Source organism: Acomys minous, assembly GCF_964271855.1.
Source record: "Acomys minous genome assembly, chromosome: 16".
Classification (NCBI taxonomy): domain Eukaryota; kingdom Metazoa; phylum Chordata; class Mammalia; order Rodentia; family Muridae; genus Acomys; species Acomys minous.
In genome coordinates, this window is record NC_140498.1 from 73,207,488 (window position 1) to 73,221,368 (window position 13,881).

Sequence of the window (13,881 nt, forward strand, 5' to 3'; positions counted from 1 at the left end):
CATCTTGAAATGGTCCCAGATCACCAGAGCAGCTGGTCGGGAGTAATCCCAACTTTACTGTCTGAGAAAGTGGGTGGCACCCCAGGAATGAACACCAGACACTGCAGGCGGGGGTGTAGGCTGGGCAGGTGGAGGATGTAGACTGGGCAGGTGGGGGTGTAGCCTGGGCAGGTGGAGGATGTAGCCTGGGCAGGTGGGGGTGTAGACTGGGCAGGTGGGGGTGTAGGCTGGGCAGGTGGGGGTGTAGCCAGGGCAGGTGAGGGTATAGGCTGGGCAGATGGAGGGTGTAGCCTGGGCAGGTGGGGGTGTAGGCTGGGCAGATGGAGGGTGTAGCCTGGGCAGGTGGGGGTGTAGGCTGGGCAGGTGGGGGTGTAGGCTGGGCAGGTGGGGGTGTAGCCAGGGCAGGTGAGGGTATAGGCTGGGCAGATGGAGGGTGTAGCCTGGGCAGGTGGGGGTGTAGGCTGGGCAGATGGAGGGTGTAGCCTAGGCAGGTGGGGGTGTAGGCTGGGCAGGTGGGGGTTTAGCCTGGGCAGGTGGGGGTGGGGATAAGGCAGCTGGGGTTATAGGCTGGGCAGGTGAGGGTGGGGCTGGGCCAGGTGGGGGACGTACCCTGGGCAGTAAGGGGTGGGGCTGGTGCTTACTTTGCCAAGAAAGTCGTTCCTGCTCACAAGATCCCAGTCCCAGGCCTCTACCAACAGTGCTTCCATGGCTCCCTCCTCCAGCTCAAATTCAAAGGTTTCATTCCAGCGTGGGTAGCAGGATTTCTTCACCACCTGCTCCAAAAGGGATAGTGGACTCAGTTCACAGGGCTGCCCAGGCCCAGAGCACGGCAGCACAGTCCCCAGTCACCTTCCCTGGCTCTGAACGGTAAATGCTTCCAGGCCCAACTAAGAGTGGTGGAGCAAGACTGTCACTGCAGCTACTCAGGAGGCAAGAAGACTGCAAGTTCAAGGCCAGCCTGGGCAACTCCGTGAGAGACTCTTGATTCAAAAGTAAAAACGATGGGATAGAGAGATGGCTCAGAGGTTAAGAACACTGTTTGCTCTTCCAAAGGTCCTGAGTTCAATTCCCAGCAACCACATGGTGGCTCACAGCCATCTATAATGAAATCTGGTGCCCTCTTCTAGTGTGCAGGAATGTACATAATAAATAAGTTTTTTTTAAAAATGAAAGTCTTAAACTTATGAGTAAGGAAAATAATGATTTGAAGTGATGTTCAAGTCCTCACTACTAGTCCTTGGATCAGCAGTCTAGAATCTCCCAGTGAGGGGTTGGGGTGTGGCTCAGTGGTAGAGCCCCTGCCTAGAATCCCCCAGTGAGGGGCTGGGGTGTGGCTCAGTGGTAGAGCCCCTGCCTAGAATCCCCCAGTGAGGGGCTGGGATGTGGCTCAGTGGTAGAGCCCCTGCCTAGAATCCCCCAGTGAGGGGCTGGGGTGTGGCTCAGTGGTAGAGCACCTGCCTAGAATCCCCCAGTGAGGGGCTGGGGTGTGGCTCAGTGGTAGAGCCCCTGCCTAGAATCCCCCAGTGAGGGGCTGGGGTGTGGCTCAGTGGTAGAGCCCCTGCCTAGAATCCCCCAGTGAGGGGCTGGGGTGTGGCTCAGTGGTAGAGCCCCTGCCTAGAATGTTCTAACATGTTCTCAGATTCAATCCTTTGTTTCCACGTCCCCCACTCCACCTCCTCCAGTCCCTCCAGCACCTCACCGAGGTCTCCTGCGTCCGGCCATTGTAGTGCACGCGGACAAAAGGGTCAGATGCTCCATTCCGGTCTTTTGGGGCTAGGTCCCTGGCGGTGGAATGGGGCAGGGGATTACTGCTCCTGGGCTCTGTTCGCAGTGAGGTGACACAGCAGGCTAGGAAGGGTTGTCTCATCCTGGCCTACGAGCTGGCTGACTGGATGCCAACTCTCCCTCCCACCACTACGATCACTCATAGTCCCTGAGGTGAAAGCCACATCTCCTGACTGAACAGCTGCTGAGACACACAGCTGTGCCTGTCTCAGGTCAACAGACGAGAAGGCCAGACGAGCTGGGAACTATCAGACACACGGCACTCAGGAAGCTAAGGCGGGAGGGTCGTGAGTTCGAGGCTAGCCCAAACTACATACTGTCAGTCTGGGATACATAGCAAGACTCCCATCTCAAAGGATACGGGTGAGCATTGTGATTCCCCACACCAGACTTGCTACAGGGAGGCTCAAGTGGCTTGGCTGCAGAGGGCAGAGAGGTGACATGTGAAGGTAGGAGAGTGTTGGTGACACATGTTTCTGTGTCCGCCATCTTGATGAGTTGGAAGGTGTGCTTAAGTGATGGCCCCAAGGTCCCGAGATTGGGTATTATATATGCAACCGCATGCATGTGTGTACAATACAGTGCCACAGACGGCTCGGTGCCAGGCAAGGCTGACGAGGGTGGACGGGTGACAAAGGGAAGAAAGGGGGGAGGGGGCGGGTAAGCTGTGGTTCAGCCATTCCTCACGGTTCCAGCCCCAGAGCAGAAAATAAAGCTAGGGGCAGCCACAAGATACCCAAAGCATCAATGATGCAACACACATCCCTCCATTTTCCAGACAGACCACTTCCGCCCAGATGCGCTAACTGCCTCAGGCTAAGGGGAAAAATTCAGTCTCTTTCCTGGAACTGGCTGGCTGGAGGCTGCCCACTGGCCCCACGGGTGGACTAGAGAGACTGTGCTGTCCCACCCACACACCCTGTCTGGACATGTCATACTCTTTTGGCCCCATGAGAGAGAGACACCCCCCCCACACACACACATACATACATACACACACACACAGGACAGGGAGACAGAAGGGAAGGCGCCTCTCATGTGAGTCACTCCCAGGCCCAGACTGGAGTGGGGACAGCAGTTAAAAATACCCTAGGGCTGGGGGTTTGTCCTGTCACAGGTGACTCAGGCCCACAGCGCCATTCAAGCCTTTGTCCCACCTCCACACCCTGTCTGGACCATAACAACAACTTTTTCCCCTTCCACCCCCATGAGAGGCCATGAACAACACAAAAACACACCCCACAGCACACAGGCACACACACAGCACACACCACACACATGCACAGACATGCCACACACACCACAGACTTATGAACATGTGAACACTCAAAGGGGAAGTTTAAAAACTGGAGCTGGCAGTATTAGGAAGGAAGACAAAACCTAACGGCAGGACACTGGTGTCTGAACCAGTTCAAGGGTGCTCATAATAGCTGGGGGTTGGTGGCGCACGCCTTTAATCCCAGCTCTCGGGAGGCAGAGGCAAGTGGATCACTGTGAGTTCGAGGCCAGCCTGGTCTACAGAATGAGTTCCAGGACAGTTAAGGCTGTTACACAGAGAAACCCTGTCTCGAAACCTGCCCCCCCCAAAATAACAAACAAGTGATCTGTTAAAACAAAACAACATCATGTTTCTGAAGGCTACATCTCCTAGAGAGGTCACTCAGCGGGCAGCCCCTCGGCATCTGGACAGCCAGGCCATCATCTCTTAAGAATAGACTTGAGGGTCTGGAGAGATGGTTAAGAGCACTGTCTGAAGCCGGGCGTAGTGGTGCACGCCTTTAATCCCAGCACTCGGGAGGCAGAGGCAGGCGGATCGCCGTGAGTTCGAGGCCAGCCTGGTCTACAAAGTGAGTCCAGGATGGCCAAGGCTACACAGAGAAACCCTGTCTCGAAAAACCAAAAAAAAAAAAAAAAAAAAAAAAAGAGCACTGTCTGTTCTTCCAAAGGTCCTGAGTTCAATTCCCAGGAATCACACGATGGCTCACAACCATCTATAATGAGATCTGGAGATCTGGTGGCCTCTTCCGGCATGCAGGCACACATGGGGGTCAGAATACTGTATAAATGATAAATAAATAAAATCTTTAAAAAAAAAAAAGTAGGCTTAAGCTGGGCATGGTGGTACACGCCTTCAATCCCAGCACTCAGGAGGCAGAGACAGGTGGATTGCTGTGAGTTTGAGGCGGGCCTGGTCTACAGAGTGAATTCCAGGACAGCCAGGGTGACACAGAAAAACCCTGTCTTGAAAAACCAAACCCCCCCCCCCCAAAAAAAAGAAAAAGAAAAAAAGAGTAGGCTTGAGTGGGAGGAGAAAGGAAGAGACTGGGCCTCTACAATCATGATCCCCACATCCCTTCCCCCAAGTCCATCTCACCTGGCCTCAAGCACTGCGCAGCGCAGCCGGCTGGGGCTGGCGTGGGTCCCCGGCAGCACCTCCAGGCGCAGGTGGATCTCACCCTGCACCTCCTCATTGGGGCCTGCCTCCATCAGGTGTGCCCATCCACTGAATCCTGCAGGGCTTTCATGTCAGTCAAAAGATGCCTCTCCCCGCCACCCCTCTCTACTTTTACCCTCAGACCCACCTGCCACCCCATAGCTCCTCCATCAGCCCCCTGAAGTCCTCTGGATAGTCCCTCTTGGGATCTTCCTGTCTTTCCCTGACTGTGCTGGAGTTACAGGCACAAGCAGCCATGCTTGATTTTTTTACCCTTGCCCTGGGGATTTGAACTCTGGTCTTCTTGCTTTCACGGCAAGTGCTCTTCCTCACTCAGTCAGGGTCTCATGTAGCCCAGGCTGGCCTCACTCACACTTCACACTCCTGATCCGCCTGCCTCCACCTCCCCTATGCCCGGATAACAGGTATGCACCACCACACTCATTTTGCAATTGGAATTTAAGTGCGTGACCCAGGTCCCAAGCCTTTGCTATGTCATTCTAGGCTGTGATTGGCTCCTGACCCTGTGGAGATGTCTACTCTATCCTCAGTTTCCCCACCTTAACACATGAGAACAGTGGTTCCCTCCAGGCTACCGGGATGATAGCCTGAAGACCGGATGTGAGACACCGCCTTCCCACTTCCCAAAGGACACACTGGCAAGGACATGTACCTGGGCAGCCCAGGCTGCAGCCACTGAGGCCAATGGCCTGGCCGTGTCAGGAGGCTCCATGAGTCAGCAGAGCCTGCCACTCCCTCATCCCCACCCCCAGCCTCATAGACAGGAACAGGTGTGTGCCCCAGAAAGCTATGGGACGAGTCAGAGGCTCGGCTGGCAGAGCCCAGTGCACCCAAGAACTCCTGGGCTCAAAAATCTGAAAGGTCCCGAGTGGTCAAGACCTGTGTGCGGTTACACAGTGAGACCCGGGCAGGGCTGAAATGCCCCGAAATGGTGTGCATTCCAGAAATAATAATCCTAGTGGCCCTGCAGTCTGGACCGGCAATCAGGCCTATCCCCTTGGGTTTGGGACGGAGGTGGAGGGACCCCATTGAGTGGCAGGCAAGAGTCCGAGGTGCTAAGCAGACCGGCACGGAAGTGGGGCATCTTACCTTTTGGGTGAGAGGCTAGTGTGTCCCTCGTGAGGCGGACCTTCCCAATAACGTCGTCCCGGCTAGGGTTTGGAGATAGAGTCAGAGTTGAGCTATGGAACCAGCTGGCCTGGAGCCCAGCAGGCTCAGCGCCCCCAACCCCCACCCTCCAGGAAGTCATCAGTTGCAGGACAGCACAATAGAGCAGAACACAGGACTCCCGTGCAGGCTGGGGACACACCACACATTCCTGCCCTGTGGGTGCCCACTTCACAGTTCATAAATGCACACCTGTGCCCACACGCATGCACATATCCATATGCGTACATGTGTGTGCACTCCCCGGGCCCTCTGGACATCCCCCACCAGGCTACAAAGAGGACACAAAGTGACCAGCAGGCACAGGAATAGTCCCATCCTGGTCCTGCTGCAGAGCAGGGGATATATTTACCTAAGGGCATCCTCATCCATGACATAGAAGGCCACCGCGTGGAACGTGGGGGGTAAATGCACTTGATACTCTTCACCCCAGAAGGGGCACAGGGTCTTCCACACAGTGGCTGTCCTATAGGAGGACAAGACTTCGTCAAGACACCCCTACCTTCTTTGCATCTGGTAATCACATTGGCCCAGCATAGGGTGTTTTCTTTCCATCTTCCAGTCTTTGGGGGGTGGGGTTCAAGACAGGGTTTCTCTGTGTAGCCTTGGCTGTCCTGGACTTGCTTTGTAGACCAGGCTGGCCTCGAACTCACAGAGATCTGCTTGCCTCTCCTTCTGCCTCCCGGGTGCTGGGATTACAGGCATGCGCCATCACACCCGGCTCCATCTTCCAGTCTTTACTGTTGGCCTCCTGTCCACTCTGGATAGGACATGAGCTATTACTGTACATTTGGGAAAACTGACCCCACAACTGACAGCAGCCGGTCTCCAGTAGTGGAGCAGAGGAGGAGCTGGGACACCCTCCCCCAGGAACAGAGCCGTCAGTCACCTCACCGGATTCAATAGGGCACGTGGTTTCATGGGAGCTAAAGTCACCAGGGGCCCAGATGGAAGCTCAGGGGGCCCACCCTCCTTCTCAGATAGGTCATGAGGGAATCTGTGGCCTCTGTTTCCGTCTGTGTGGCACCTTCAGAACCGTCACGCCGCTCTCTCTGCTTGCTGCGTATGGCTTAAAGAAAGCCTGAGCTTAGGCTTAGCTTGCCAATTGGTGCCAGGGGTCAGCAATGGCTGCCCAGTCCAGGTGTGTATTACAACCCAGTAGGTCTGGTCATGAACTTTAGAGGACGGTGTTTGGGTGAGGGACAGGGTAGGATAACAAACACCGATCCATGGTGTTGGAGTTGGCGAGATAGCTTATCGGGTGAAAAAGCCTGCTGCCCGGGCTGACGGCCTGGGACCCACGGGGTGGAAGGAAAGGGCCAACTCCTGCGCATCGCTCTCTGACCTCTACCTACAAACTGTGCTACTCTCTTTCCCCTCGTCCCTAAGTAAATAAATGGATGAGAATAGAATTTTTAAATACAAATCAGGGAGTTGGTAGAAAGGGCACCCGGAGGAAGTGACCCTTCTGGGTGTGAATAATAGATTTATTAGAGGGTTGGGTTTTTTTTGTTTGTTTGGTTGGTTTTTTTGGGGGGTGTTTCGAGACAGGATTTCTCTTGTAGTCCTGTCGTGGACTCACTTTGTAGACCAGGCTGTCCTCAAACTCACAGAGATTCGTCTACCTCTGCTGGGATTAAAGGCGTGGTCCACCACGCTAGTTTATTAGGGATAATCTTAGTCCGATGAGGGATGTCAGCCGGGACTAGATTCCGGGAGGGAGCAGTCAGTACCTGATGATGGGTTCATTGTCCACTTTCACGATGCAGTAGGGGTCGCTGCTGCCCGTGCTGCAACACAGAATGGCGAGGGAGAGGGTTAGGTGGTAGCCAGGTGGGGACCTGAGGGGAAGGGAGGGATGACAGGATGGGAACCTCGCTGGGATCAGGGATAAACTTAAGGAGGCCAGAGGGGGCCTTGGGGCGGGGCTAGGGACGCAGAGGGGGCGGGGTCTAGGGTGGAAAATTTGCCGGCGTGGGCCTAAAACAAGTTCTAAAGCAGCTTGCGAGCTGAGGCAGGAAAGGTACTGGGTTTGTAGCACCAGAGCAGCGAGAGGGATCCTTGCTGGAGGGCTTGTGGGAGACCGGGAAGCAGGGCCTGATGAATGTGGAACCACTTGGGGGCAGGGCTTTTGTGAAGAGCTAGGACCTGGGCAAGCCTGAGAGATCATCTAGCCCGGGGGCCTAAATAGGGAAGTTTTCTGCTGTTGGGACCTAAATAGGGAACCATTCTGTTGATGGGGCTGAAGGGAAACTTGCAAGGGGCGGAGCTTGTAAGAAACTTTCTAGGAGGTGGGGGAGGCGGTGCTCAGGGCTGCTTCAACCTTGGAAGCCTGGCCAGGGTTTATGGCGGGGGCGGGGCGGGGCGGGGGTGGGGGAGGGCTAGCAGCTCCCAGGCAGCTCCCTCCCTCTGCCGGGGAAGGCATCCCTTGGAGACAGTGAAGACCTAGGCACAGTCTCCAGGCTGCAGCTCAGAGGCCTTAGAACGCAGCCCCTGGGAGGGAAAGTGAGCAGAAAAGGAGGGTCTTCACTGGGCTCCCCGGGAGGTCCACACTCCCGGATGAGGCCTGCCACTCACTGCTCCTTCCCCACCCCTCGGCTTTGGGCCAAAACAGACGCATCAGTAAGGAGCCGGCATCTTCCAGCATCTCTATGCTCCATACCAAAGGCTACCCCGGTTTGTTTCCCTCTGAGCCTTCCTTCCTTACCCTCCTGTCCCCGCCGCGTGGGACAGCCTTCCCCTGTACAACCCTCTCCTGCCTCGGAGACAGTAGGGCTCCCCGGGGATCAGGCAGCTGTGCCTCCTGCACCCCAGGCCTGGCAGACATGGACCTACCCGCCACCTGCCTCACTACAGAGAACCTTCTCTTGTCGCTCAGCACAGGACTTGGCCCAAGACAGGGGCCTAGTGTTTATTCAATGAGTGAATGAATGATCGATCGATCCAGGAAAAAAACTTTGGAGAATGCAAGCGCAGAATTTTCCATACAACTATACTTTGGGGCTCATGCGGTTATGAGGAGAGTGGGCAAAAAGAGGATTCCTCCCCCCCCCCCCCGGGATTTGTCATTCATAAAAAGGAAGTGCATTTACATGATGGAAGGGAGGGGAAATCCAATTTCTTTCTTTCTTTCCTTTGTTTATTAATTTATTCAGATTACAACTCAAGAAATCCAATTTCTACTTCCCAATTATTTTATTTTGTTTTCAGATACCGGAGATGGACCCGCCTCCCCTTGAATTTGTAGGCAGGAGTCTCTAAAGCTGAGCCACCTTCTCCAGGATGTCATTGGGAGATTCTAACCAAGCGGGCAGGCTGCTTGGCCGTTCCCTCAGTCCCTCACTGCGGGGTTCAAGGCCCTATCGATGAGCCACCTCCCCAGAGACCCTCACTGCCTCTAACCTATGTTCCCAGTCCCAAACTTGCGAATTTTCCACAGGGGCCCCTGAGGCAAGGGATGCCACTGGGACCAAAAGCACACCACACCACACCCCCCCTAATCCAAAACACAAAAGCAAAACAGGAAACATCTGCCCAGGCTGTCTGGCTTCCGGAAGTGGGAAGTGTAACAACGTGGAGTCTCTGAGACATCATAAGGCTGGCGCATACAAGGTCACAGGTATTGGTGGCATTTCAGACTCTTCAGGCCCCTGTGACCACACCCTCTCTCCTCCAGTGAATTATCCCCCCATCCCCCCATTCCCAGCATCTCTAACTTGCATGGCACCAGCCCAGAGCTGGAAGATCCCAGGCCTCAAGCAATCCTGTGGTCCAAAGTGCACCCCAGGAACAGACCACGTATTCATTTTTACAAAGAGATCAGAGCAAGCCTCAAAGATCAGTGCCCAGAGAAGGGGACATGGGACCTTTTTAGCCTGGGTTTTCATTTCTTTTCTTTTCTTTTTTTTTTTTTTTAGATTTATTTTTTATTTTATATGCATTGGTGTTTTGCCTGCATGTATATCGGTGAAGGTGCCAGATGCCCTGGAATTGGAGGTACAGACAGGTGTGAGCTGCAGGGAATTGAACGCAGGTCCTCTGGAAAAGCAGCCAGTGCTCTTAACCACTGAGCCATCTCTTCAGACCCTAGGTTGTGTTTTCTATTCAAAAAATATTTTTTAATAATTTATTTTTTTATTATGCATTGCTGTTTTGCTTTTCATATGTGTCTGTGTGAGGGTGTCAGGCCCCCTGGAACTGTTACAGACAGTTATGAGCTGCCATGTAGGTGCTGGGGATTGAACCTGGGTCCTTTAGAAGAGCAGACAGTGCTCTTAACCACTGAGCCATCTCTCCAGCTCCTAAAAATATTTTTTACATGTGTGTGTGAGTGTGTGCATGTGTGTGTTTCTGTGTGTGGGTAAGCGCACATGTGAGTGCAAATGCCAGTAGAATCCAGAAGAGGATGCTAGATCCCTGGAGCTGGAGTTTCACCCCCCACGGGGGGGGGGGGTGCTGGGAACTGAACTCAGGTCCTCGGCTAGAGCAGTGAGTATTCTAATCCACGGAGCTGTCTCCTGCCTCTGGGCTGTCTTTCTGGTGTTTCCTTTTCAGAGACAGCTTCTCACTCAGTAACCTCGCCTAGCCTCAGACTTCTGCTCACCCTGCCTCAGCCTCCTGAGTGCTTGGGTAACAGGCATGTGTCAAAGAGCCCAGCTTCCTTCTGGGCTGTGGCCCACCAAGAGGGTCCCCTCTGCCTTGCTCCTGCTCCCTACCTTACAGGTTCCTCGGGGTGGAGAACCTTCCTTTTTGCTGCAACCGCAGCGCTGCCTTGCTGAAGGATTGTGTGAATATCTGAATGAACGGTGACGTTTATAGGCAGGACCCAGTCCTAGCAAAAGCTCAGGGGCAGGAACATAACCTGGTGGGCTGAGTAGTGATGATCCAGAGAATGGACCAGAAGGGTGGGCGGGGGCAGTGGTGTGAAGGGGAGGTGGGGGGCGGGGCTCCTAGGAGAGCTTCTGGGGCCTGTTCCTTAGCAACCCTCTCCACCCTGCTGAGACCCGAGGAAGTGGGCCTCATCTTCCATCGTTCCTTCCTCAAGCCGGTGGCCACTGGCCCGTTCTGGCGACTTGAAGGCCTCTATATTTAGGGCCTTGGCAGTTTCTAGGCTGGAAGAGGAAAGGAGAGGGCAAACCCCAAAATAGCCCTAGGCTTGTCCCCAGGGCCACAGATGGGGTGGGGGAGCCAGTGGGGCACTGGTCACCGTGGGACTCAGCGTTTTGCCCAGCTGACCCACAAATGGAAGGTAGTGGGGAATGGGTAGAAAGAGGCAAAGAGGCTCATGATGGCAGCTGAATAAATATCAAAAAAGGGATGGCAGGTGTGGTGGCACACTCATATAATGTCATATGCCTCGGGAGGTGGAGGCAGGCTACACGGTATCCAGCCTGGGATACATAGTAAGGTATGTATTTTAGCCGTTTGGGGACGATTGAGACAATGAGTCACAGCTTCTGCCTCACAGTTGTCAGGGACTGGCAGTGCATGGAGGCTTCTACTAAGTGACCGAAATGTATGTCCAAGGGCAGGAAAAGGACCTAAGAACCCTTCGCAAAGGCACTAGGGAAGGCCTCAGATAGGAAGTTTAAGAAAGGCACTGTAGGATGAATAGGAGTTTTCTGAGGGGGTGGCTCTAAAGGGAATGTCAGAGGGCCCTTTAATATTTAAAAGCATGATTGAGCAAGAGAGATGCCCAAATGTGGGGACTGGCGTTTCGAGGTGGCTCAGGACAAACAATTTGCAGGCCCTCAGCCAGCCACCAGAAGCAAGCACGGGGGGAGCGGTGATTAGGGGTATAAAAAGAGATTGGTGAGGCAGGCTGAGAAGCAGGGCCAGGAAAGAGATCCCAGAGTTAGAATCCACAGGACTGGGTGGCCCCCTCTCCTAGGGGTGGGGATGTCTTCTCAGAGTCCTAGAGTGGTGAGGCCAGGCGCCGGAGCCAGCTGCTGGCAGGGATGGGGAGGAGGTGACAGACGGAAGGAGTGCTCCTAGCAGACACCAGCTAGAGGAAGCCAAGATGACCTGGTTTACTAGTGCCCAGGGAAGGGAGGGAGTGGCCTGGAGGACCTGGGGGGGCAGGAGAGCTGGAAAGACCTAGGAGGGCCTGAGACCCCTTGTCCGAGCTCACCTAGCCCTCACCCTAGAGACCTAGTTCCCAGTGGCGCCCCTCCCCCCTTTATGCACAGGAACCCACCTTGAAGTCGGCCCACCCTCCTCCCTCCTCGTTGCCATGGCAACTAACTGCTGAGCTGGCCTCTTTAGACCCAGGGGGCCTTGAACTGGAACGCTCCTGGCGCTGAGAGTGCTGGGAGAGCCCGCCCGCCGGAGAGCGATGCCCTCCCACCTCCGCTGCTCCGGCATTCTCCATTCTCTGCAGCCAGGAACCCACCGGGACCGGAGCGGACTTTGAACCCTAGGCCTCTGCCGCGCCCCTTTCTTTGGTTTTTATGATTTCCACTTCTCGATACTAGGATGTCAGACACTTACAGGGAAACTGAGGCTTTGCAAACAAGGAACTGTCTTTAAGACTGCACGTAAGAAAGCCGAGAGGGACATTCTAGGAGTCACACAGTTGAGCTAGAGAAGCTACAGAAAACAGCGTGAAAAGGGGACGTCTGAAAGGCACCCCCCCCCAAAAAAAATCTGGCCAGGGATTAAAGGAGGAAGGTATTAAAGACGGCAATGCCTGTTAGAAAGCCCTAGATTCAAGACCGTGCTTTGACACCATCAGCTAAACATTTCGTGCCTGTCAGCATCGGGTTTTCTAACCTGGAAAATGGTCGGAGGTAGGGCATTTCTGCATCCTCCGTCTTTGCATCACTCCTGGCCCCCTGACCTGACCCCCGTCCCTTTTCACACCTGTATTCCTTGCCCAAATGAACAGCAAGCAAGTCCAGCGGACAACTCTTGGGGTTATTGTGGGCTCCAGAACTACAGAGAAAGAGCCCTGGTTTTTGAGGGGGCACTCCGCCCCTTTCAGCCACACCCTAGGCAGTTTTCACTGCGATGCTACCCCAGCGCCAGCCCCCTGTGAACCTCCGAGGTGAAGACGCCCTCTCCACTGTCTCCAGCCCTACATCTATTGCTTCCCCTCTCCAACGCCTGTCAAGTACCCACAGCAAATCTCACTGTCCCCATTTGCCTAGGCAGTCCCCCTCCGTGGCTGCACACGCCACACCCTCTCTGCTGCTCTCCTTGTGGGGAAGCCCTAAGGATTCCCCGCAAAGGTCAAGTGGATAAAAGGGGGTCCTAGCAAAGTTGGGGCAGCCAGCAACTTGTATCTGCTACTCACATGTCCTTGGCGGGTAGATTTTTCCCTTCTACGATTCGGATAGACAGTGAGCTGCGCTTGGCCATCGCGGGCCAGCGACGTGGAGGCCTGTCGGGGAGGGATCCAGATGCCTGGGTCGCCTCCCGGGGGGCAGTGTGAGTGGCACAGCCGGCAGGCGGGTGCGGAGGACAGGGAGGGGGAACTGCTGGGGCGGAGGGATTGCAGCTACTCCATTCACTCCTCCCTGACCAAGGGGGCCAATCAGCGGCCTGGATATCCAGGATGGGCGTGGCCTCTGCAGCTCACGTCCCTCATTGGCTGCCTGGAGCTGGAATGGGCGTGGCCTGCTGGGAGGTGTAGTCGCTGGCTCCCGGAGACTCCCCCAGCGTTGCATCCCTCGTGGGGCTCACAGTCCCAGAGTGAGGGCCGAGGCTTACCAGGGACCTGAGCGTGTGTTCTAGAACGTGCAATTTGGGAGGAAGTGTATTGTCCAGCAAGTCGGAATCGCCCTGGATGTGCAGCATAGCTGCAAAGCCATGAATGAATGCACGTTGGGAGGAACTTAGCAGTGTTTTTGGCAGGCTTGGCTCCGGTTACCTTTAAAAACATGCTTTACATTGGTGGACTGACTGACTGATTATTGATTGATTGATTGATTGATTGTGGAGGTGTGGCCTACGTGCCAGGGCTCCAAGTGGAGGTCAGATGACAACCCTGGGAATCTGTTCTTTCCTTTCCACCACGTGGGTCGCAGGAATCAAACTCAAGTCCTCGGGTTTGGCTCAAGAGCCTTTATCCACTGAGCCATCTTCCCTGCCCCACCTTGTGAGAGACAAGGCCTCTCGCTGGCTTGAAACTTAGCCAGTGGTCTAGACTGGCTGGCCAGTGAGGTCTGGGGATACACACCTGTCTTCACCACCTCTGGAGTTCAGGAGTGTGACACCAGGGCCAGCTGCCCCTGTGATGGAATCAGTTCTGTGATCGGAATTTAGACTCTTCTGCTTGCAAAGCAATTCAGCAGTTGAACCACCTCCCTAGCCTAGGATCTGGCTTCCGGCCTTCCACCCCTGCCCACCCTGCTAACTGAACCTAGATCCTGAATATACTGAGATACCTCAGGACTTTACCCAGGCTGCCTGAGGCAGGGCCACAACTGCCTCCTGCCAGCAGCGCTGACTGTAGCCATGCCCACCTACCACCG

At 54.9% G+C, this 13,881-nt stretch overlaps 1 protein-coding gene across 3 annotated transcripts in view; it reads right to left on the reverse strand.

Moving 5' to 3' along the window:
* Nucleotides 1-12,891, reverse strand: part of RASA4B (RAS p21 protein activator 4B) — a 28,030-nt gene extending 15,139 nt beyond the window's left edge. For 2 of the 3 annotated variants that reach the window (XM_084764601.1, XM_084764600.1), the window contains exons 1-7: nt 12,702-12,891; nt 7,141-7,197; nt 5,760-5,873; nt 5,330-5,391; nt 4,160-4,295; nt 1,700-1,781; nt 642-773 (exon numbers count right to left, since the gene is read on the reverse strand). In XM_084764601.1, the coding sequence (XP_084620727.1) occupies nt 642-773; nt 1,700-1,781; nt 4,160-4,295; nt 5,330-5,391; nt 5,760-5,873; nt 7,141-7,197; nt 12,702-12,766 (648 nt within the window). In that variant the 5' untranslated portion in view covers nt 12,767-12,891. The remainder of the gene's footprint in view (nt 1-641; nt 774-1,699; nt 1,782-4,159; nt 4,296-5,329; nt 5,392-5,759; nt 5,874-7,140; nt 7,198-12,701) is intronic. The other variant, XM_084764602.1, reaches the window with a different exon arrangement.
* Between the last annotated feature and the right edge of the window lie 990 nt (nt 12,892-13,881).